The sequence below is a fragment of the Alligator sinensis genome, unplaced genomic scaffold (genome assembly GCF_000455745.1).
Source record: "Alligator sinensis unplaced genomic scaffold, ASM45574v1 scaffold163_2, whole genome shotgun sequence".
Classification (NCBI taxonomy): domain Eukaryota; kingdom Metazoa; phylum Chordata; order Crocodylia; family Alligatoridae; genus Alligator; species Alligator sinensis.
The window spans coordinates 90661-113710 of record NW_005842499.1 but is presented as its reverse complement, the minus strand read 5'-3'; the positions used below and the strand labels follow the sequence as shown (position 1 = coordinate 113710).

General features: G+C 47.7%; 1 protein-coding gene across 1 annotated transcript in view; it reads right to left on the bottom strand.

The window, feature by feature from the left end:
* Positions 1–3135: 3135 nt before the first annotated feature.
* LOC102376229 (WD repeat- and FYVE domain-containing protein 4-like) overlaps positions 3136–23050 on the bottom strand; it is a 62331-nt gene continuing 42416 nt past the window's right edge. The window contains exons 11-15 of the mRNA XM_006031340.3: positions 16268–16447; positions 11632–11814; positions 11433–11520; positions 6711–6822; positions 3136–4519 (exon numbers count right to left, since the gene is read on the bottom strand). Of these exons, the coding sequence (XP_006031402.2) occupies positions 4453–4519; positions 6711–6822; positions 11433–11520; positions 11632–11814; positions 16268–16447 (630 nt within the window). The 3' untranslated portion in view covers positions 3136–4452. The remainder of the gene's footprint in view (positions 4520–6710; positions 6823–11432; positions 11521–11631; positions 11815–16267; positions 16448–23050) is intronic.

Below are 23050 nucleotides of genomic sequence, written 5' to 3'. Positions count from 1 at the left end.
TTGAATTGTGGAGCCCAAAACTGGATGCAGTACTCCTGAACCTCTTCAGCCTCAGCAAGAGGAGGCTGAGGGGAGACCTAGTGGCTGCCTACAAGCTCATCAGGGGAGATCAACAGCAAATAGGCAGAGCCCTTTTCTCCCCAGCACCACCTGGGGTGACAAGGAACAATGCTAATAAGCTGATAGAGAATTGGTTTAGGTTAGAGATCAGAAGGCAATATTTTACAGGTAGGGTGGCCAAAATTGAACCAACTTCCCAGGGAAGTGGTCCTCGCCCCTACCTTGCGCAAATTCAAGAGGAGGTTGGATGATCACCTGTCTGGGGTCTTGTGAACCTAGCATTCATTCCTGCCTGTGGCAGGGGGTCAGGCTAGATGATTTGTTCAGGTCCCTCCTGACCCTAGCTACTATGAAACTATGAAGCTGCAGCCTCACCAAGGCCGAGTACAATGGGAGAATGACATCCTGGGATTTGCCTGAGAAGCATCTGTGGATGCAAGCCAGCGTTTTGCTCGCTTTACTAGCCACAGCATCACATTGAAGGCTCATGTTCATCTTGTGGTCAATCATGACCCCCAAGTCCCTTTCGTCTGTAGTGCTAGCCAGCGTAGCACTGCTGAGCCTATGAGCATGCCGCAGGTTTTTCATCCCAAGGTGGAGAACTTTGCATTTTTCATTGTTAAACACCATCAGACTCACATCCGCCCATTTCATGAGCCTGTCAAGATCTGCCTGGATCACCCTCCTGTCCTCAGGTGTGGATGCGTTACCCCAGAGTTTGGTGTCATTAGGGAACTTGGCCAGCCCTCTTCTGACACCAATGTCTACATCATTGAGGAAGATGTTGAAAAGTATAGGCCCTAGGACAGAGCCTTGAGTGACCCCACTGGCAGTGCACCATGACGATTGACTACTGTCAACCACCACCTCTGTGTCCTACCGCAGAGCCAATTCCCCAGCCAGCAGATCGTGGTGAGGTCAAGGCCATAGTTAGCTAGTTTTGCCAAGAGGTGATCATGGGATACCAGATCGAAGGCTTTTTTGAAGTCAAGATATATGACATCAATCTCTTCCCCCTTGTCCAGGTGATAGGTCACCTGGTCATAAAAGGAAATGAGATTGGTCAAGCAAGACCTACCTGCAACAACCCCATGCTGGGTATCCCTCAGGATATTGCCATCGTCTAGTCTGTTACGGATATCCCTCAGGATACTGCAGTCATCTAGTCCCTTTGATAATCTTTTTCAAGACTTTCCCCAGGATAGTGGTCAGGCTGATGGGCCTGTCATTTGCCAGATTTACTTCCCTCCCTTCAGGGAAGATAGGCACCACACTGGCCTTCTTCCAGTCTTTGGGCACTTCACCAGAGCACCAGGAGTTCTCGAAGATCCATGCCAGGGGCTGAGCTATGATGCCTGCCAGCTCCTTGAGTACCCTTGGGTGTAAACTGTGAGGGCAGGCTGACTTGAAGGTATCCAGCCCGTCCAGGTGTTCCTTCACAAGGTCAACTTTGATGGAGGGTAAGGAATCTCCCTCACCCAGGCCTCCCTGTCCCGCAATGGGCAGGGGCGTCCCATGGGACTGGTGAAAAACTGATGCAAAGTACCCATTTACCAAGTTTGCTTTTTCCTGGGCATCAGTTGTCAGTTGTCCCATCTGGTTTAGCAGGGGTCCAATGTTGCCCTTGCTTTTCCTCCGGCTCCCCACATATCTAAAAACAGACTTTTTATTGTCCTTCATATGTGTAGCTAGCTGGAGTTCTGTCTCAGCCTTAGCTTTCCTGGTTTGCTCTCTGCAGATCCGGACCAGAGCAGAGTATTCCTCCTTGGTGGTGGTTCCAGTCCTCCATCCTTTGTAGGTCTTCCTTTAAGATGCAGGAGGTCCAATAGTTCCCTGGAGAGCCAAGGGGGCTGCTGTGCCCTTTTGCTGCCTTTCCTCTGAGACGGGATAGACTTTGCTTGTGCATCCAGGATCGCTCCCTTGAGGAGCAACCACTCATCCTGAACTCCCTTCCCCTTTGGGCTGTGGCCCTTTAGGGCCACCCTGGCAAGCCTCCTGATCGTGTCGAAGTCGAGGACTTCTGTATTACTGACTGACTTGCCAGCTTTACGGCGCATGATAAAGGTGATCAGCTTGTGATCACTGTCACCCAGCTTCCCTTCAATCATTATGTTGCTGATTAGGTCATACCCGGTTGCCAGAACCAGGTCTAGCAGCACTTTACCTCTCATCAGCCCGTAGACTTCCTGCGTCAGATAAAGGTCATCCATGCATGAGAGAAAGCTTTACAACCACTCGGATTTGGCTGAGCACTCCTCCCACTTAAGGCTTAGACAATGGTGCTACCACAGGACTTGGGAGGAGGAAGGGAAGCTCCAGCAGTAAAAGAATAAAGCTTCCTTTTCCCAATTATATTAATGTTTGAATCTTCTTGCCTGGTTTCTGCCTGCAAGTATGGGGATCACTATTACATTTCAGACACAAATCTCCCCCTCCCGCCCCCCATCCATGGCAGCCTCCAAATGATCCCTTGTGGGGGTTGTGGCTCCAACACAAAGGAAGTTAGTGATGTCAGATCATATGCATCTATGAAATATTGAGATGCAAGAGTGGCACCCTGTTTCTGGATGGAATGTAAGGCCTGATTGGTGAGGAAAGAGCTGTGATGGTACCACCTCCTAGGCCCCAAATACACTACATCACAGGCATCTCCAATGCATGTGATACCATCCCTTCTCAATAACTTTACATAAGCATGACTGCTTCATAAATCCCACTCTCTGCTGATATCTCTGGGAACTGGGGATAGCCATCAAGCTGTTTTGACTGGTTGCTTCTCCATGGATTTCAATGGATTGGTTTTGGTCCTTTGTGAATGCTGATTTTAACTCTAAGCACTGACTAGGATCACAACTGGAGCACACCACTTGGATTGTCCATGAAGAAAGAGACGCTATGAGGTGTAATCAACATCCCAGAATGACATTTACCCACCACCGCCCAAATCTGAGGCTTAAAAAATTTCATCCCACTGCCCACTGAGTAAATTGAACAACTTTAACTCATTATTAGTAAACATCTTGATTTTACTTAGCATAAAAACAGACTTTATACAAAGGAAAATTATATGCTCTTTGAATGTACATACCAAGAAGTATCTGCTATTCCATGTTCCAGCAACATTTAGCTTTTACAGATCTATTCCTACTGAAGCCAGTGGTGAAATTCTTACTGCTTTTCTTGGAATCCAGAAGGAACATGAGTCTGGTTTGTTACAGGGGCCACAACAACAGATTCTTATCCCACTGGTAGTGATTCTAATTAGCAAACATATTGATAATTTGTATGTGTGCTGTAGACAGGACTGGACCCTATTACTTTGAAAAGCAGGACCAATAATGCATCATAGTACCAAGTTCTGCATCCTTATTACAGGGAACCTCAACTATACATATGCAATGCTGGGCTCTGAACTAGCTGTTACCACTCAGGAAACAGACCTTGGAGTCACTGTACATAGTTCTCTAAAAATGTCAGCTCAATGTGCAGCAGTGACAAAAAAAGCCAATTAAATGTTAGGTATCATTAAGAAGGCAATTGAAAACAAAACATTAAAAAAATCCCTGTGCTACTCTAAGTCCACAGTGCATCTACATCTTGAATGTGTCACGTAGTTCTGGTCTCTGTGTATTAGAAAGGATGTAGTAAAATTAGAAAATGTACTGAGAAAAGCAACCAAGATGATCAGGAATATGGAGTAGCCGCTGTACCAAGAGAAACTAAAACGGCTAGGTTTCTTCAGTTTAGAAAGGGAAAGGTAGAGGGGGATATGATAGAGGTCTATAAAACTATGAAGTGTGTGGATAAAGTGAATGTGGATCGTTATTCACCAACTCCCAGAATATAAGAGCTAGGGGACACCCACTGAAATGATCAGAAAGCAAGTTTAAAACTAACATGAGAAAGTACATTTTTACACAGTGTATAGTTAACTCATTAACACAGGCAGTTGTAGAAGTAGAGAATATGACCAGGTTAAAAAGGGATTAGACAAAGTCATGGAGGAAAGTTCCATTCATAGCTATTAAATAGAACAATCAGAAAAGTATCTTCTGATATTTTAAACCAATGATGGCTGATGCCACAGAGGGTATGGCAAGTGATAAATCATTCTAGATGTGCCCCATTTATATACTCTCTTTTGAAACCATCTACTACTTGCCACCACTGGAGGCAAAATACTGGACTATGAAGACCATTATTCTGATCCAGTACAGCCCTTCTTATGTTTTTATCTGATCCAAACTTGATCCTACAATCCATTGTCTCCAATTAAATTAATTCCCCTCTGTGCCCTTTCCATTCTTCCAAATCCTGTGTGCTTTGAAGGATAATTTTCTTTCCATCCAGACTTCACAGTGGTTGAGAACAAGAGCTCCTTGTCATTTCTTCCTACCCATCTATGGACCAACAATGTATCTTCCCCCAGTCATCGCCAACTAGGAGCTTAGAAGAGTTTCTTGGAAGAGAAAAAAAAGGAAGAAAAGAAAAGAACAGATCAGTGTTTAATAACAAAATCAAAACTGAAAACACAGGATCAAGACACTGAATTGGAGAGCAGCTGTGATGGTGGGCACAAAACCTGAAGAACATTGACACAGTGCAGACAAAGGTCCAAACTACAAAGACTGGACCAGGCTTCAGATCCAAACTTCCCCAGAGTTCAGTATAGCTTAGATCCAAGGTTTGATGTACCTTGGATCATTATGGTCCCTGGACAGATCATAACTTGAACCTTAACACCCTGTTTGGATCCATCTCCAGTAGCAACACACACCCACAAATATTAAATCTATTTGTCAGGCAATTCCAAGAATAAAGTTCACCCCCAGTGTTATGTCATAACTTTATTCACTGGCATCTGTATCCTCTGCATACTCAGTGGCATCATCATTAATGAGTGTTGAATCTTAAATGGTTCATGTCACAGTACCACCCCACTTCAAAAGTGTTATGCAATCTAAACAGGCAGGAATCACTTCAATGAACAATGAAATGCCAGTGCTTCAAGAGAGGAGCCACAACAGGTATTTAACAGCACAGAGGAATATTACAGGACAGCAAGTGAGGACAACACTGTAACCGGTCAAAACTGTAGGGGCCCTGTTCATTTTTAAGAGCAAAGCCACGGAACCTTTAGAGCATCTTTACATGTGCTCCAGGGTGCAGGCGGTGCTGCTCTCAGAGCTGCTCTAATTAAAGTGCCCACAGTGTCATGTGTATTCAGTGTCCTGTGCTTCAGAATGGCAGTGGGGGCACTTTAATTAAAGCTTGTTCAACATTCACCCCACCACCATTTTGAAGCATGGGGATGCTGAATACACGTGATGCAGGCTGTTGGAGCATGCTAACTAACACACTCCAGCAGACTTGATTAATCAGTTAATCAAGTCTGCTCCAACATGCACTAATTAACACGTCATAGAAGATGTCCAGCATGTGTATAGGTGCCCTTAAAGATCAATTCTGGTTACAGATTTTTCCTATCTTACTGAAAAGACAGCAACTCCAGTAGCCACTGGGACAGGGGCTTTACAGCAGTAGTCACCAACTGGTTGATCAGGATTGATTGGTGGATCCTGGAGTCTCTTGCAGTCGATCCTGGGCTGGGAGGTGCTGAACGTGTGTGCATGTGCTGCAGTGGCTGCAGCAGCAGTGAGAGGGAGCAGGGGCAGGCCCTGCACAGCCAGGGCGGGCTGGGATGGAGGCGTGAGCGCCTAGGATGGGGGCGCACACACCCTGGGAGGGCACAGGAGGGCACGTGCCCCCAGAATTGCATGGGATGGGGTAGGCTGCAGCTGCCGGCTGGGGCCAGGCTGTTCCCAGTGGAGGCTGGGGCCATGCTGCGGGTTGGGCCGGGCAGTGGCGGTGCTGAGAGCGGGGCTACGGGGGGCTGCAGCCACCCAAAAATTTGCTGTAGCCCCCACAACCCTCTCCCAGCACCACCGCTGCCCAGCCTGACCATAGTGCAGCTCCAGCCTCTGCCGGAAACAGCCCAGCACCAGCCGGCAGCTGCAGCCTGCCCCACCCCATGCAATTTTAAGGGCATGCCCCCTCCCCATGCTCCCTGAACAAGCTGCTCACAGCTCTGTCCCGCCCTGCCCTGGCTGTGCAGGGCCTGCCCCTGCTCCAGCCTTGGTCCGTCCCTCACTGCCATTGTGTGGGATGCAAATCAAGGCCTCAACGGTGAGAAAGGGAGTGGGGCTAGGGTTGGGGCCTCAACCTGCCCTGTCCCCCCATGGCCCTTCCTGCCCCCCACCCACTTCCCTCCCCACAGATTTACCTGCTGGGTGGGAAGAAGAGGGGGGTGTAGATATTAGGTTCCTTTTACATTTTAGAAGTGATCTCGGACTTAAAAAGGTTGGAGGAGACCACTGCTTTACACCAACTCAGAGGCAGGAGCAGCGGTTACTAACCATCCCCGCTATTTCCTGCAAGAGCTGTCTAATTTTCTTTCCATGAAGATCTCCTTTCCAAATCCAGACTACCCCTGCTCACATTTAACTCATGAGAACCATACAGGTCACATCTCAGTATGGCTGAAATATTTTACTTGAGACTTTTAGAAAAAATAAAAATAAAGGCACCTGGATTCTTACTACTGTGTCCTCTGCCGGACATACAACGTAATGCAACAGAAATTACTGTACCTGGATACAGCAAGGGCTGTCACCGCTGGATTGTTCTTACTAGGTTTTCCATTCAAGGCAATGCTGATATCTAACTCCCGACAGAGAACAAGATGTTTTCTCCCCTTGTTACCTGTTGGGTGGTTTAAACATAAATATTTAGAAAGTGTTTATTTGGGGGAAGAGGTTATTATTTACGGTCAGCAAGTTGTTAAGTTGAGAACAAATATATTTAATCTCAGCCTGTGCTGTTGCAAAATAGGCCCATCCCAATTTAATTTGCAGCTATGATAGTTACATGTGCTGACGTGCGGCTGTATCAATTGTGTGCTAAATTGGATTTGTGTATTATTGCTTTCTAAATTGCATGCCTAGTTCAGCAAAATTGTTCATCAGTTTTCACTGGCTCTATGCTTAATAAGATGCCCCACAATACCTTGCTGCCAGGCTATAATGCAGCCTATAATTGCCTAGTAAAAAGAAATTACATAAAGCCCTGGTATTATCAACTTATCTAAATCTGCTCATAACAGAACCAATAATTAAATGCTGAGAACATTTCACACACACACACACACACACAAATATACTCAACAACAACATAATCATTGTTACTCTGCTCTTTTTAATGGCTCTGTTTTGCATTAATTTTATTTCCTTTAATGTATAGAATGAGTTGTAGGACTATTAGGACATTTAAAACGATTTTGAAATCATTTGAGGAGTTTCAGGGAGTATGTGGTTGTTGTGATTAAGTCTGATAACTTTAATTATTAAAGGTGGTGCTCTATGTATGTATGTGTGGCTCTGTGTTTGCCTCATATGTGAAGGAACATGCAGGTATGTCTATTACATCCTGTGGCAGGGCACTGTTTGTGCCTGTCACTTTAAGACCAGAGCCAAGCAGCCACCAGGTGCTTGATTGCGCCAGCCTTTTTGATCCTGGCTGCCTGTATAAATAGTTCAGTTCCCTACTGGCTGGCCAGGCAGCAACACTGCCTAGCTGCTAGCATTGTCCTGGAGGTAAGAGAGAAGCTGTAGGGGATGGCTAGGAGGCTCCTGGTCCTGGGCATGATGTAAAACTGCACCCTGCCAGGAATGGGTGGCCTGGTGGGGCTCTCAGTGATGTGGGAGCCCCCAGGAAATGCCAGGCCAGTTACCACACCGGTGAACGGTGGGTTGGGGCATCTTAACCCCAGTCCCCACAACCGGGTAGATCCCCTGCTACTAGGGCCCAGAGGGCAGACCCCAGGGGAGAGTGGGGCTAGAGACTCAGACCTGATTGAGAGAGTACCCTTGACTGGTCAATGCTGGGGCCAGGACCAGGATGGTCAAAAAGGCCAGGAGCCCACCATGAAGGATGCCCACAGCTAAGAGGGCCTGGGGTTTCTGACTGGCCTTGGAGGTGAGGCTAGGGCCTGTGTGGCCAAAGGTCCCAGGGGGACTACACCTGAGAGGGGAAAATAGTTTCAGGGAGCTAGTTAGCCTGAATGAAGATGGGGTAGGCTGCCTGAATGGAGCGATCTTGGAGGGGTCCTGAGAGTAGGATTCTGGAGCCCAGTGTGGGGCTGGTGAGAGTCATGCCTGGATGCTATCTGTGAAGCATGGGCTGCGGTGTAGGGGAGGTACAGAGCTGCAGATAGTGCCCCCTGGCATCAGGACAAGAAAATGGGCAGCCTCCCACTTAATTAACAACTTAATTAAATGTCATCAAGGCATGGCAGGCGAGAAGGTGGGTGGTTGGCCCAGAAACAGGTGGGTGGGCCAAAGGCAAATCAGCCCCAAGAAGGCCCCCTGTTACACACCTCTGTCAATATGTATCTATATATCACTATTCAACATATTTCTTCTTTTATGAATCTCTCTGCAAAAGGCACTGGCGAAGTCATTCTTCACTGCTCCCATATTCAGCCTAGGAACCCCAATTCAGGAAAACACTTCAGAAGTATTTAAATTTCCATTGTGGATATACCTTGAATAAAAACTACCTAAATAATTGGAACCACCCATGTAATTATACCTATTTTATTAAGCTATAGAATTCACTGCCACAGGAAACTGTTGAAGTGAAGAATCCAGGAAGATTCTAAAATGGCTTCGGCATTTATATGGATCACAGGACTATCAAGAATGAGTATATTTAATGCTAGCAAATGCATCATGCTCAGGGTTTCGACCAACCTCTGATAGGACAAGACTCAAGATGGAGAAGGGTAAGCGGATTATTCCACTCCTGGTACCTGTGTGGTTTTGCACCTTCCCCAGAAGCATCTGGCACTAACTGCCTTGAAGACAGGGCACCGAACTAGGTGGACAAGTGGTCTGATCCAGTTAGGCTACCCCTATGGGGCAACGTATGTAAGAATATTTCTACAAGCACCAAAATCGCTTAGGAGAAGAAGCTTCATCAATGGGATTTGTGTAGCTATAATACCTCAGTACTTCCAACAATCCCATTTGTAACGCTGATTACTGTCTTTTAAAGCAGATGTTCCATCCTTAGTTCTATTGTTATGTAAACTATTTGCTTAATATTGGAACAACTGGGAATGCCTTAAGCATGCCTTTACTAGGGTCACAAAAATAAATGCTGTAACTTATACATGTTAACACACAGATTTTTTTTACTTAAATGCATTGGGAAAGTAACCAGACCTGATGTTGGATTGTACTGTTAAAGACACCTGGCAGATCCTGTATGTGTTTGATCAGGGAAGTTTTAACTTCAATTGCTTTTATTACTACATCGATATTGTAACTTTCATCATATCATATGCCTCTAACTTGCTGCAATAGGTGTAGTATTGCCTGCTTCAGCTCAGTATAACCACCTGCTGCTTAGGAATGCAGTGGGGGAAGGGAGGCAGACCCAAACCCAAGCACCAGGAGCCCTCTGCTGGTCTCACACTGCCTTGAAAAGCCTCCAATCTCATTGTAGATGGCAAAGGCAGCAAACAAACTGAGCAGAGGCAGGGGGCCCCTACTCCTCCAGCCTCATGTGGGGCTTGGTACTGAACACTGCTGGAAGCTGGCCAGGTCCCTTTATGATGGCCACCAGCACAGATGTTACAGTAATAGACTTTTTAGCCACTCGGGCCCTTTTGGATTCAGCAGTTGTTTTAGCCAGTGACAGGGGGACTCTTTCTCTCTGACATTTATGCAGCAGAGCGGTTTATTAAGAATGCTAAAATTACTGAAACTGTAACCAAGTACTCATCTTGGGCCCAATCCTGCTGGTGACAGCTGTCTCCTAGAAGTACCAAGCTTCCTCATGTCCCAGTGCTAGCACCCCAGGCATGATTTGGCTACTGCTCTGTAACTCATGGCAGTCCTTCCCCAGGCTAGTTGTAACAGTAGAACTATACCACTCACCTGACCACAAGGACCTCACTGTACAATGTACACATGCAGGTAAGAATCATCCCATTGTTGCTAAAGGACAGTTATCTCTGGGCTGGAACTAAATAGCTGACGAGCAGCACAATTACAACAGGGACAATGAACAATGCATCCAGTGGAAAGCAGATCAAGCAATCTGGGTGAAAATGCCCAAACTGTTCTGAAGGTCTCAAGGTACCCATGTTTTTTTAAGTCCTACTCTGCTGCACCACATACAGTGAAGACCCTGATTCAGTGTCACTGAGGGCCTTTAAAGTTAGGAACAGGATCTGGGCTCACAGTTAGAAGTGAATAGGGAGCTAATGATTCCCATAAGAGGGAAGATGTTCAATGAGAGAGATAATCCTGCAGTAACTCTAAAGAGAGATCTGACGAGGGCCAGGCACTGGGAGAACATTATATTCACTGCTGATTGTTGCATGGCTGTTCTGTCTCCCTGGTGAAGAAGAAAGGCCACACAGGCTTCAGCCAGGAAGAGCTCTTGTCTCTGAGTGAGTCCAGTTACAAAATTAAGGTGAACTGAAGTGTGCCCAATGCCTGAAGCATAGCCTTCTCTCTCTGCCACGGGCTTTTTAAAGCATGTGCCTCTCCGATGACCCACATAAGAATCAATTTCCCTATGTCTGTAGCAGAAGGGAACACACTAATCCCACAAATATGGTTCCCAGCTGGGGTGAGGCGATGACCACTGAGACTTTTAGGGCACATCCAGACGAGGCACCGCAAACTGCATGCGGCACATATGCAATCAATCACCATGCTACTTATTTGCAGCGTGGTACCAAAATTTGACACTGGGATATCCCAGTGTTAAAAAAATGCTGTGGGAAAAAAGGTGGAGTGGAGCAAGCGGCAGCAGTGTGTGCCACCAGAAATGGAGCCTGGCTGGCCAAAGCCACACTCTGGCTGCTAGCCCAGTTCCAAGCAGCCAGATCAGCACCACTACTGTCCCAGGAGGCCCCCAGGACCCTAGGTATGGCCTCCTCTACTCTACCTGGGACAATTTGCCCTCCACCAAACCCCACATGCAGAAGCGTGCACATCAGCAAAAAGCAGTGGCACAAATTTATGGCTTAGGTCAGACATTGTAAAACAAGTGATTTTCATAGCTTTTGGCCTTTCCAGAGTCAGGAAATAAAAAGCAATGGAAACACCTGTTTCATTTCAGAACATGCACTGGGTGCTTAGGTCTATAACATCATTTTTTTTCCTGGTTAGTGAGGAAGGGAAGATTTCTCGCTTTTTCTGATTCTTATCACCCTTTCCAAGCCTTGCCAGCTTCTCTTTCACAGATGTACAAGGCACTCAACATTGCTGTTTCCATGCAGAACCAGGAATCCATACCTTTGTTGTCCAGAATTTCTGTTGTGTCTTTTTGTGGTCTTGATCCAACCACCTGGTCTGGGGCTTTGGCATATTCCATCTTCCATAGCTGCATCAGGAAGCAACAAAGGGTTTAGCAAAGACCAGTCACTTTGTTCAGACTGTGCCCATGATCCACAATAAGCTTAGCAAGAACAGCTCCCCAAAGAGAAACACCTACCCTCACAATGCCATCTGTGCCCCCAGTAACGATGACACTGCGTGTATCCCAGTCCATTACTTCAGTGAAACAGCAGCAAATAATCTCCCCTTCCAGGCTGCCAGTGGTATTTATACTTGCAAGGGGCTGCCCATTGATGGTCCATAGATGTAAATAGGATCCAGCACAAGAGGCAATATCACCCTGTAACACACAAAAGGGCATTATTTTTTGATCCCACAGCTGCCACTGGGGGGCTGCTGAGCACGTCTACAATGTTTGTTTATTCCTAGTTTTCTTTTTAAGATCCTTTAGCCAACAGCATGTCAAAAAGGACTTCTTTTTCATAAAACAATGCTGGAATTATATGATTGCTATTAACTTGCAGGATCTGAAACAGTCCCATTTTTGTCTCTGCATTTTACATAAAGCAATCATTAATTAAAAAACAGAAATAAGCCTGGCAGTGGGGATCAGTCATATTGTAAGCAAATTGGCCAGAGATTAATCAAAGGAAGGCATGTGAAAGCTGCTCTTATTCTGCACTGGGCTCTCTGAAATAAATATACACTGGATATAAAAGAGGCCTGCAGTGAATAAGTGTAAAAATATGATGGGATTTTTTTCAATCATTCCTGTTTAGGAAGTACATGCTAGAAGGCCAGATAGAGTGAGTATATAACATAAGGATAGAGAGTGTTTTGTTGAGGACTTTTCAATTAGATAGGAATGTTCAGTTGAAAAATTGATAACCAGGGTTAGATATGGCAAGAAATGAAGAAAATTTGAGCACAAAAAAGCACAGGAATTATATCAATCCTTTGATGGGGGGTATCACAACAGCCCTGTGTAAACTGGACCACAGGTGCTTCAGACAGCAATGCTGATGGGCACTTCTATAATACTGAGAAAGGTGCGCTCTAAATCTTCCATCCTTGATCTAAATTAAATGGTGATGACTTTGTTCCTCTGAAATTCATAGTGTTGGGATAACAATAAGAATAAAGGCTCACTCAGAGCCAGACTTAGGGGTGGGCAATGTGGGCAACCACCCAGGGTGCTGTGGTCAGGTGGGCACCACACACACATGTACACACACACATGTGAGCAGCCATGCTCACAGCAGTGCTCTCCCCCTGTCCCGTCCCACCCCGGCTGATCCCCACCCCAGGCAGAAAGAGCAGTGCCCAGCCGAGCCTGCCCCCCACATTCAGCTGCTGCTCAGGAGGAGCTGGGCTGCACAGTGAGGGTGGCAGTAGTGGTGTCTGCCCTACCTGCCTGCCTGAAGCACCATGCCACTCTGCCTCCCTGCTAGACTGCGCCCCTGCCTGCCTGCCTGCCTCTGCCTGCAGCAGCACCACTGACTTTGGGAGAGGGCTCTGGGGGAGTGCCAAAATTCAAGTTCACCCGGTGCACCATTTTCCTGAAGACCAGCTCTGGACTCACTACTATGATCCTTACTCCATCCCATTCTCTAGCAGAATTCCTGTTGATTTAATGCAGGAAAGGGGAAAACAAAAACTACCCAAAGGCTTGGCCCTCAAGTTTTAATATTATTAACAGTAAGTTTTTGGGGACAGGAACTGGCATTTTGTTCTGTGTTTGTGCAGATCCCAATGCAAAGGGGCTCTGGTCCATGACTGAAGCTTCTAGGCACCACAACAATATACATTAAATATAATAATAGCAATGAACTTTCTGGTAAGTTAGGAATCAGTGTTCACCCATTAAATTACTGAACCTATCAAATTCACAGTCCTCCTCTATCCCTTTTTACAGTGCTTAATGTTACGCCACTTTTAATTCTGTTTCACACATGACTGGAAGGCCACTGGTCTGCTTTGCATTCATGTAAGCAGTGCTCCTAATACTGAAAACACCCTTTGCAACTGAATCTCTACTCGCACAACATGTGTGCAAAGCTTTAATGGTGACTGTGAAATAAGACGTATGAACAGAAAAACACAGAACTCTGAATGCTAAGGAACAAGGAACATACCTGTTTCCAAAGCCACCGAAGCAGATGTGATGCTTGTAATATTGCAAAGTCTTTTAAAAAGTGTATTTTATTGAACTCTTTAGGTTTGCCCTCTCCCGATTTAAATTCCACCCAAGGCTTCCCACCTTTGATGCCTTCTAGGAACTGAACAAAATAGTACAGCAGCAACAAAAGCATCTGTTTCTGGCAGAGGCCAGCCTGGCCTTAGATTAGCAACATGCATGTGGTTTAGATTAGCAAACACTGTGCCTCTGCCACCTCCTGATTTTTGACCAGAGCTCTTTACATCTCAGAGGAAAATCCTTAAGACAGACAGATGTGAGTTTGAAACAGAGAGTTGCTAGTAATTAAAGAGATGAAATTTAAACTGCTTCATCTGTAAGGGAGCCTGTGGGTGGTGTCACATGTTCAACTTAACACTTACTGAGTGCAGTTGAAATGAAAGCAGACACACATTCAAGCAGTTTAGCACAAGTTAAGTGCCTTTGTGGCATTGCAAAGTTGTTCCCTTTCAGGTGAGGGTTATCTTCTGATGTGTACTATCTTTAATATGTCACTAACTTCCAATGATTTGCAACCACTGCAAGTGAAAGTGTAAGGGCTCTCAGGTACCAGAAAGTTAGTAATAAGCTAAGTAGTTTTTCAGGTCTGGATCACTGATGCACATCCAACCAAGTTCAGTGCGGACAAAACGTTTTTACCATCTTACCTGGATGGTAAGCTCTCTAGGACTGCTTGGGTGTATCTACACAAGATGTTTCGAGTGCAGTAGACTAATTTTACTGCAAAACCCTTGTTAATGCACTAATGTACAGTAGATTTAGTCTACTGCACATTAATGTCATAAAAAGACCACTCGTTTGCACTAACGGACAATAGCGCCGATTACAGCACTAAACGTAATGCACTATTACGGTGCATTAATGAATGTGTAGACATGCCCCTTTTGTGTTTATATGATGCCCATGCAGTGGGGTCCAGGCCCATGACATAGGCACCTCAGTGCTACCACAATATAAATAACTCCCAAGGCCACATCCTCTAGAAGTATCTGGGCAATGGAAAGGATCTTACACAATTTTCTGCAATTTATAAATCTGTTCATCCCAGAAAAAAAAAGGGATTTTGAAATTTCTAGCAGAACCAAAAAGCAAATTAAATTTTGAGTCAACCTATTTCACATCAATAAAACTGAACCATTTTTTATTTCAGTGTTTTTTTAAATTGTATCACGTAAATTATGTTGTGAAACAAAAGGCCATTTCAAATACAAAACCAAAACAGGTTTTTCATGATGAAGGTAAAATGAATCATTTTCAACTTCTCAAGACTTTTTTTTCCTTTTGAAATGAATCCTTTTCATAATTGACAAGTTCCCCTGGGAAGCGTAAGCTTTAACCAAATGGCTTTTTCCCACAAGAACACTTTCAACTGGTACATTTCTGACCAGATCTGTTCCAACTGGGTGTGATCTAATGCAATTGTATCCATGCCACATCAAAATTATCACCACTGCCATTAGCCTTAACTGGTCCACTTTATGATAGCCTTAGCAAAGAAGCCAGATGCTGAATGGGCTATAGATAATAGAGTCCACATTCCCTCCAGGGCAAGTTTCAAGGTGGTTCATGGGCCACAGTGAAAACAGTTCTAAAAACAAACATTTTCTTTCTCTGGGTCTAACAAGACAGCACATTTTGCTGACACTTGGTTAATTTTAAAATACATGAACTACTTCTGTTGATTTTGGGAGGAATCATAAAGAATGCCTCATGCTGATCTTTCTCTGGACCGAGTGGAATCAAAGGAAGTTTCGTCAACAAGCTTTGGGTGCTTGCCACTCAGTGTTTTGGAAAATCCCATCCTTCTGGTTTTAGTGAAAAGAGCCATTATTATGTATTAATTCTAGAGATGAAGACTCCAACTGTATAAACACCAAACTAAAAGATGGCCCATCTCAAAAAGCTTACAAACTAAGCTGTTAAAGGAGGTGAAACCTTGAAGATGGGTGGAGCATGGTCTGACTTCCTGGTTTCTTAATATCACGACCTCAATATCCTCTAATTCTTTTTGTGGGGATATTTTGTATATGCAGCTGTGCGGTTGGGGATAGACCGCAGACACATTTTTCATTTTGACTGCTGGTAAATGAATCTTCTATCACCCCCAACAGCAGCAGAGAATTGGAGGGCAAAAGATAAGAGCAGCATGTAGCTGCTAGTGGAGAGTGGGCAGAGACCGCTGACTCAGGGGTTTACAGAGCTTGTAGGCTGTGGCCGAGGACTCAGGTGTAATGAGTCCCTGTTGGTATTGCTATAACGTGGATGTCAGGAGAAATGAATGGAAGCAATAGGGTTATGGGTGAGCCAAACACAAAAACCCCTGGGACAATGTTTCAGGTTTCTCCAACCACTTCAGAAACAAAGAGGTTTAATCTTACTATCAAGCTATGCATGGTTACTCCTACTTAGCTCGTCAGTCTAGGATGCTGCTTTTAGTGCTCTCCTCATCATTAAGACTACTATTAGCAATCTCTGTAAAAGGAAAAATCAATTTATCAGCCTCTCAGGATGTTTTTATGTTGGGAAGAGCACCCATTAAATTATCATGAAATGTTCATGGATGCGTCAGGAGAAAGATGATAAATGAAGTTCTTACCATTGAATCACTGACAGCAACAGCAGAGAGACTTGCCCCATGGGTAGGAAGCTGGCTTATATATGTCAGCTGGTTCAGGTCCCATATGATGCAGGTTTTGTCATCAGATCCACTCACAATCATGCTATAGGTCACAGAGGTGGCCAGGCAGGTCACTGCCTGGGTGTGTCCATACAAAGTCTACAGGCAAAAAGCAAACAAAATATTACAATAGACTTGCTAATTTACTAGGGAACCACATTCTGATTGCCATTGGGTTGAAAAGAACAAGCGATCTATCAGAGAATTATTGATAGTCAACATTTTTAAATGTTTGGATAAAAGCGATCAGGAGAAATTTCAGTGACATTTCTGATTCGCTGCCTTCTGTTTTTGACCAAGTATAGATGTTCAATATGTTTCTGACTTTGAATATACCTTAAATGCTGGAGGCTGCAAGTGAGGGAGGAACAGTAGAGAAAACCCTGATCATATCCAGTTCTCTCTCCCTTTCAGCATCCACTTCCTGCCACTGTGTGACCAAGGCTGTTTGTCATCCTTCAGGGATGTGGGCCCAGGCCCACCACATAACCTTTTAGCCTCCCTCAGATGGGAAGGCTACAGAGAAGGATGGCAATTAATTATTGGGGACAAATAATGAAAAAACAGGGACGGGAGTGGAGGTCAAAGGTTCAAAACAAGAGTGCCAAGGTGGGGCACCGAACAGAGCACACCGGACAGCACCCACTGACCCTCAAATGAGTCCAGGAGTCGGCGGACACTGCCCAGCGATAGCTTGCTCAGAGACAAGAATGAAGTAGGGTGAGAAAAGCGGCCCCACCATCCCTGGGGACCCTCTCAGCCAGAACCTCCTTCCTGGTCAGGTACACGGCCAACTTGACCAGGGCCAGGGCACAGGCCAGGGCCAGCGGCAAGAAGAGGTTGATCAGGAGGTCCTGGGCCTTGCTGGGGCCACAGACAGGGAGTGCATAAATAAAAAGGTGAGGGGAATAGTGCAGCCAGAACCTCAGGTGGTAGAGGGGCTGCAACCTGGCACACTCAAAGTAGGAGCCAGCAGCTGAGGTCTGACTCACAGGAACAGGGTGGAATACAAACTCGTCCATGGGGGACCCCTGCCCTCACCAAGGGTGTATCGCCACTTGTTCTCTGGGGGGAATGTGAGGACAGGATGGTGGATGGTGTGGAGCACAAGCATGTAGAGTTGATGGCAGTGGACCAAGCTGGATGAAAGTGGACCAGCTTGGTGTCCCCCAGCCTGTCCAGGTGATAAGGTAGGGAGCACTGTGGGGCCTACCAAGGCAGGGGCCCCATGACGAGTTCTTGAGGGCTGGGGGACATTGAGGGGCAGGGACTGCCTTCGTGCAGGGCCTTGTCAACGTGGGCGAGGGCAGTGGGGAGCAGGGCATCCTTGAGCTCCTGGAGTAGGTGGCAGGGCACACACAGTGCTGACAGCTCCATGTGCTGGGCCAGCACAGTGGGATCTGCCCATCCCTGCTTGGCATAGTCCAGGAGGTCCCTGATATGGGTGATATGGGCCAGGACCATCCTCTGGCACACCCAGGGCACCTCTGTCACCAGCACCACCAACTGCGGGTTTTTCAGTAGGAACTTGGCAAGGAGGTCAGCACATTGGGCAACCTTGTCTGGGACTTAGAGGTGGAAACCAGCTTCCAGGCACTGAGGAGGTCCTGGTAGAAGCCCAGAAGCTCCTCCAAGCCCTGACTGGGGAGTCCCCGCAGGTAAAATGGCTGCAGGTCAAATTGGAACCCTCAGAGGTGGTGGAGGAAGGTGCGTCCCAAGTGGCTTCATACCACATTGCTAGCAGCACCATAAAGGAGCCTCTGCGGGGAACCTCTGCACAGAGACCCAGTGCTGTTCCTGCCAGAATAAACCCAGCACCTGTCTCTGGAGCCTGGCCAGGACCTTTGGGGGCATAGGCAGCATGTTGAAGAGGTGCCTGATGATGATTAATAGACAGGATTAGCTGGTTAATTATCAGTGCTCTCCCACAAAGGAAGCAGCAGACTCGCCCATGCCTGCAGCTGCTTCAACACCTTGATCTCTAGCTGTTGTCAGTTCTCCAGCAGGGAGGATTCCCTGGGGAAAAGTAGACCCCCAGGTACAGCAGTGAGTTGATGCCCCAGAGGATGCCCTGGAGTGTGGGTGGGAACGAGCCCACCTACCACCTACCCACTGTCAGGCCAGAGTTCTTGACCCAGTTGACCCGGGCAAAGTAAGTCACCAAGTACAAGGACTGGCAGGCTTCCACCTGGTGCCAGATCACCTGGGTCCTGGACAGTGAGGAGCACAGCAGCAGTGTATGCTGACAGGACCAGCCTCATGGCCAGCTTCTGGAGCACCCATTCCACCATCTGCTTGCACAGGAGGCAGAGAAAGGGCTCAAAAAACACAGTGTAGGGCTGGCCCAACAGCAGACAGCCTTGACAAACTCCCTGCCTGAACAGGATGGACTCCATCACAGTCCAGTTGATTTTGACCATACACTCTGTGGAGGCATACAGCACCTGGAGAAACTGCACAAAGTGGGGACCAAAGCCAAATGCCCTTAGCGTGCCTGTGAGATACCCATGATTCACCCTGTTAAATGCCTTCTCCTGGTCAAAGGACAGGAGGGCGAATGACAGGCCCTCCCAGCGCATGAGTTCCAGGAGATCCCGAACCAGGTACAGAATATCAAAGATGGATCTTCCGTGGCACTGTGTAGAACTGGTCATGGTGGATCACATCTGCCAGCACAGACCTCAGGTGCAGTGAGATGGCCTTCACTGCCACCTTGTAATCCATGCCAAAAGGAAGACAGGATACCAGTTCTTCAGGTCATGGTGATCCCCCATCTTGGGCAGGAAGAATAGCATGGCCCTCCTGCATGACAGGGAGGAGCTCCCCATCTCTTTTGGACTCAGCCCAGACTGCGGTGAGATCTGGGCCGAGGATGTCCCAGAAAGCCCAGTAGAACTCTGCGGTCAGCCCATATATGCCTGGTGCAGTGTTACTGGACATCAGGTGAAGGATGTCCGGGAGCTGAGCTAGGGCGAGAGGAGCCTCCAAGTAGTCCCAGTCAACCATACTGACCTGCGGCTATCTCTCCCACAGGACCCAGAAATCAGTGCTGGCTGGATCCAGGGAGAAGAGCTCTCGCCCATTCTTGCCCATTCTTGCATTTCACCTGGATCCATGAGGGAGGGTGCCATCACCCAGCAAGAGGCAAGTCATGTACTTCCTGGTACCCCTCCTCTTCTCCAGGGCACAGAAGAAACAGGAGCTGTGGTCCATCTCCTGAAGGAGCTGGATGTGTGAGCAGATGAGCGCACCATGGGCGCAGCAGTCATCCAAAGCATAAAGCTCCTCTCACTTCTCCCAACACTCTCCGCAGAGAGATGGGTTGTTTAGGTCAGTGGCCAGGTGCCTCTCCAGCTCCAGCACCTCCATCTTGAGTTACTCCCTGGCCACCTCCCTAAGCCGGGTGTGCCTCCAGGTGTAGCTGCACCAAAAGGGCTGGACATGCACCTTCCCCATGTCCCACCATCTCCAGGCCAAGAGGAAGGCTGGCCGCTGCTCACACCAGGCCAACTAGAACTCCTGGAAAGCTGCCCAAAGTCCACGTCTTCCGGCAGGCTGTTGTTGAAATGCCAGCAGGCCAGCCCCGGACACTCAGGCCTCAGAATGACCCAAGCATAAACAAGACAGTGGTCGCTGAAGAGATGGAGCAGGCAGCCCAGCACCACCTCAGTGTCCTGGAGGATCTCCAGCTGCAGGCCCAGAGAGAGCTGGGTGGCTACCCTACAGGAAGTCTCCATGAGGGGCCTGAAAAACACCCCATTCCTCCACTCCAGCTGCCAGCTGGCTTCGGTGGCCAAAGTCATGTGGGTCTCCTGCAGGAAGAGCACAGATTACCCCACTCCCGAAGAAAGGAGTGCACCTGGCACTTGCGGAGACCCATCCTGCAGCTGCGGATATTTAGGGTCATAATCTTGAGTGACCTGATTGCTGGGGGGGTGTAAGCCAGCTCGGCAGGGGTCTTGTGCATGGCATCACCTAGCCTGGGGCCTGACAGCAGCCCTGCTGCCCTCCCATAGATGTAGAGGGCATCTTGGGCCTTTCTTTTGACTTTGGTGGCTGCAGGTTGCCTAAAGGGGACCAACACCCACTCATCTATAGGGTGGTCTTCAGGTGGGTCAGCTCTGGAGGGAGAGGGTGGAGGCGGTGGGGTGGTTGCAGCAAGGGCAGGGTCAAAGTGGGGCTAGGGACAGGGTGGGGTGGGAAGAGAAGCTGTTGGGTTCCCCCCGTTTTCAGCAGGGGGCTGCAGGGGTCAGGAGGGCTGAAGCAATTGCCTCCTCCTGACTGCACTATGGGGTGAGGGGTGTAATGGTGGGGGCTGCAACTGGCTTGTGTTGGGGAGGCAGGGAAGTTTGGGGATGGGCCACATGTGGGGGTGGAGGGGCTGGAGCCGGGATTCTAGACATGGAAAAATGTATAAATTTGTTTTCCATGTCTAGAATCTAATTATTGGGGGGCCAGATAGCAGGAGGAGGGGGGGTAGGCAGTAGGGGAGACAAGAAGTCTGACCCTTTCTCATTGCTGCCTGTTCCCTCCACCACTCTCCTCCTCCAGTACCTGCACCCCGGTGCCCACGTACCTCAAGCGGGCTCCTGTGGTGCTTGTACATACCACTGACTGCCCCCTGCCACCTGTCCTCTCACTTACCCCGCCGATGTCTGACCCTTCCCGCATTGCCTACATCCCTTGGCATCTGCCCTCTCCTATCTGCCTGCCCCTCCTGACCCCACCACTGCTTACCTTCCCCCTGAAGCTCCAGTTCCAGCTGAGCATGTGCTACCTCCAGCCCCAGCCTGGCTACATAGCTTTAGCTCCAGGCCTGGAGCCAGAGCCAAAGTCAGACATGCCACTACATGGCCAGGCTAGAGCTGGATGCAGCATACACTTCCTGCTCCCTGTCCCGGGCTACAGCAGGGCCCCAGCTGGAGCTGGAGCTGTAAGGGGAAGGTAAGAGTTGGCAGGAAAGGTGACGGCAGGGAACAAAGGCAGGGAGGGCAAAGGCTGCAATGGATGGGTGGTGGGTGAGCAGCAGCTCAGCATTGGAATCAGAGACGCAGTCATTGCCTCCGTACTCGAATATAAGATGAGGGGTTCCCCCCGCCGCCATAATATGGGGGAAAAAACTCAGAATTGAGTAAATAGGTACATTTCTTATAGTTTTCCATTTACAGAATCTAATTATTGGAGAGTCATCTTAAATTTGTTCCTCCCACTGCTGTGGCAGGGAAAGCACAAGCAGGGGGGAAAGCAAGGTGAAAAGTAGCAGCAAGGGGTGTGACCCCCGCCACTTGTCCCCTCGCCACCAAGTTTGACCCTCTCTTGGTGCCTGACCCCTCTCCCTCTCCCCACTCCTACCACCCCCAAACCTGCTGCCATGGCCACTACTTATGCTGTGTGGCAGCTTTGGCTCTGGGCCAGGCAGCAGCCGTGGCAATGGCTCTAGCCTGGCCCCTGGGCCAGGTCAGGGCTAAAGACAAACAGCTTCTCTGTGGCTGTATGGTCTCCCCTGCACTCCACACCCTGCACTGTGTGGTAACCCCCATGTTCCCCTGCCATGTATCCCCTCCCCTGCTACATAAGCCACTTCAAGCCACCTTTGCCCTGGCCAGGTAGCATCAGTGGTCACGGCTCAGGCCCCTGCTCTGGGATTCAAATCCAAGAGGAAGGGGTTTTTTTGCTGAACAAAGGAAAAACTCATCTTGGGCTGAAGTACATACTGGTAGGTGGAATAGAATCTAGCTCTATTGGACACATCATAATTAAAGAAAATGGCACAAGGATGTCTTTAAAAGAGAGCTGAGGAAAATTTCCATTTGAGATACAAAGCACTGAGTTGAGCTTTTTTGTACAAGCCTCTGGGGTGAGTTTGAAGCTTTGGAACAGCCTGGGAGTAATTACAGTTTTAGGATAAAACCAGGCTGAACTCTTGGGTTTTAAAGCCCCACCAGATAGCCTCTGATGGTTGCTGTTGAATTTTATATTTGGTAGTCCGGCTTGTGCAAACCCAAAACCAAATGAGCAACTAAAAGGTTCACAAACCCAGGAGGAAAGACAAGCATCCTACCAAGCACTGCCTTTCACCTGCTTTAGTTTGCATTATCAGAGCTGCCAGTCAGAGCAGGGGCCTCAGCCATCACACTGACCCCCTGAACTCTCCTAAAACTGTTACTTTTTGCTTTAGCTTGCTTTTCATTTAAAAATTATTTTCAGGCCCAGGATCTAAGAGGCTAGGCAACAGTGAAATAGCCCAAGGAAAGCCACTAGCACAGCCTTTTACTGGTCAGACATAGCTATATAGATAGCACTGCAAAGTCAGCATTGACAAAGCTAGCAGATGCTGTTCCCCTGGGAAATTCATCAGACATACGGGGCAGACAGCTTTGAAGCAGCTTCAGATACAGAAAAATACAGTTCAGGAATGGAAGGCTCAAGGGAAACAGGGTGCATGATGCCCCTCTAGCACATGCCGCCATGCAAAGTTGGGCATAACCCATACTGCCTACATTTAAGGAACTGTAACGATCTGGGAGATGGAAAGTGTATGGTATGGCTCCATGCCTCCTTCCTACTCATACACTGGCTGGTCATTTAGGCAAGTAAACACATATGGTTTCTTACCCAAATTTTAGCCAGAATGATTATACCCATCTATGCAGAAAAAAGCTCTCTCACCTCAGCTTGGAAGTGCTTTAAGCATGGACTAGC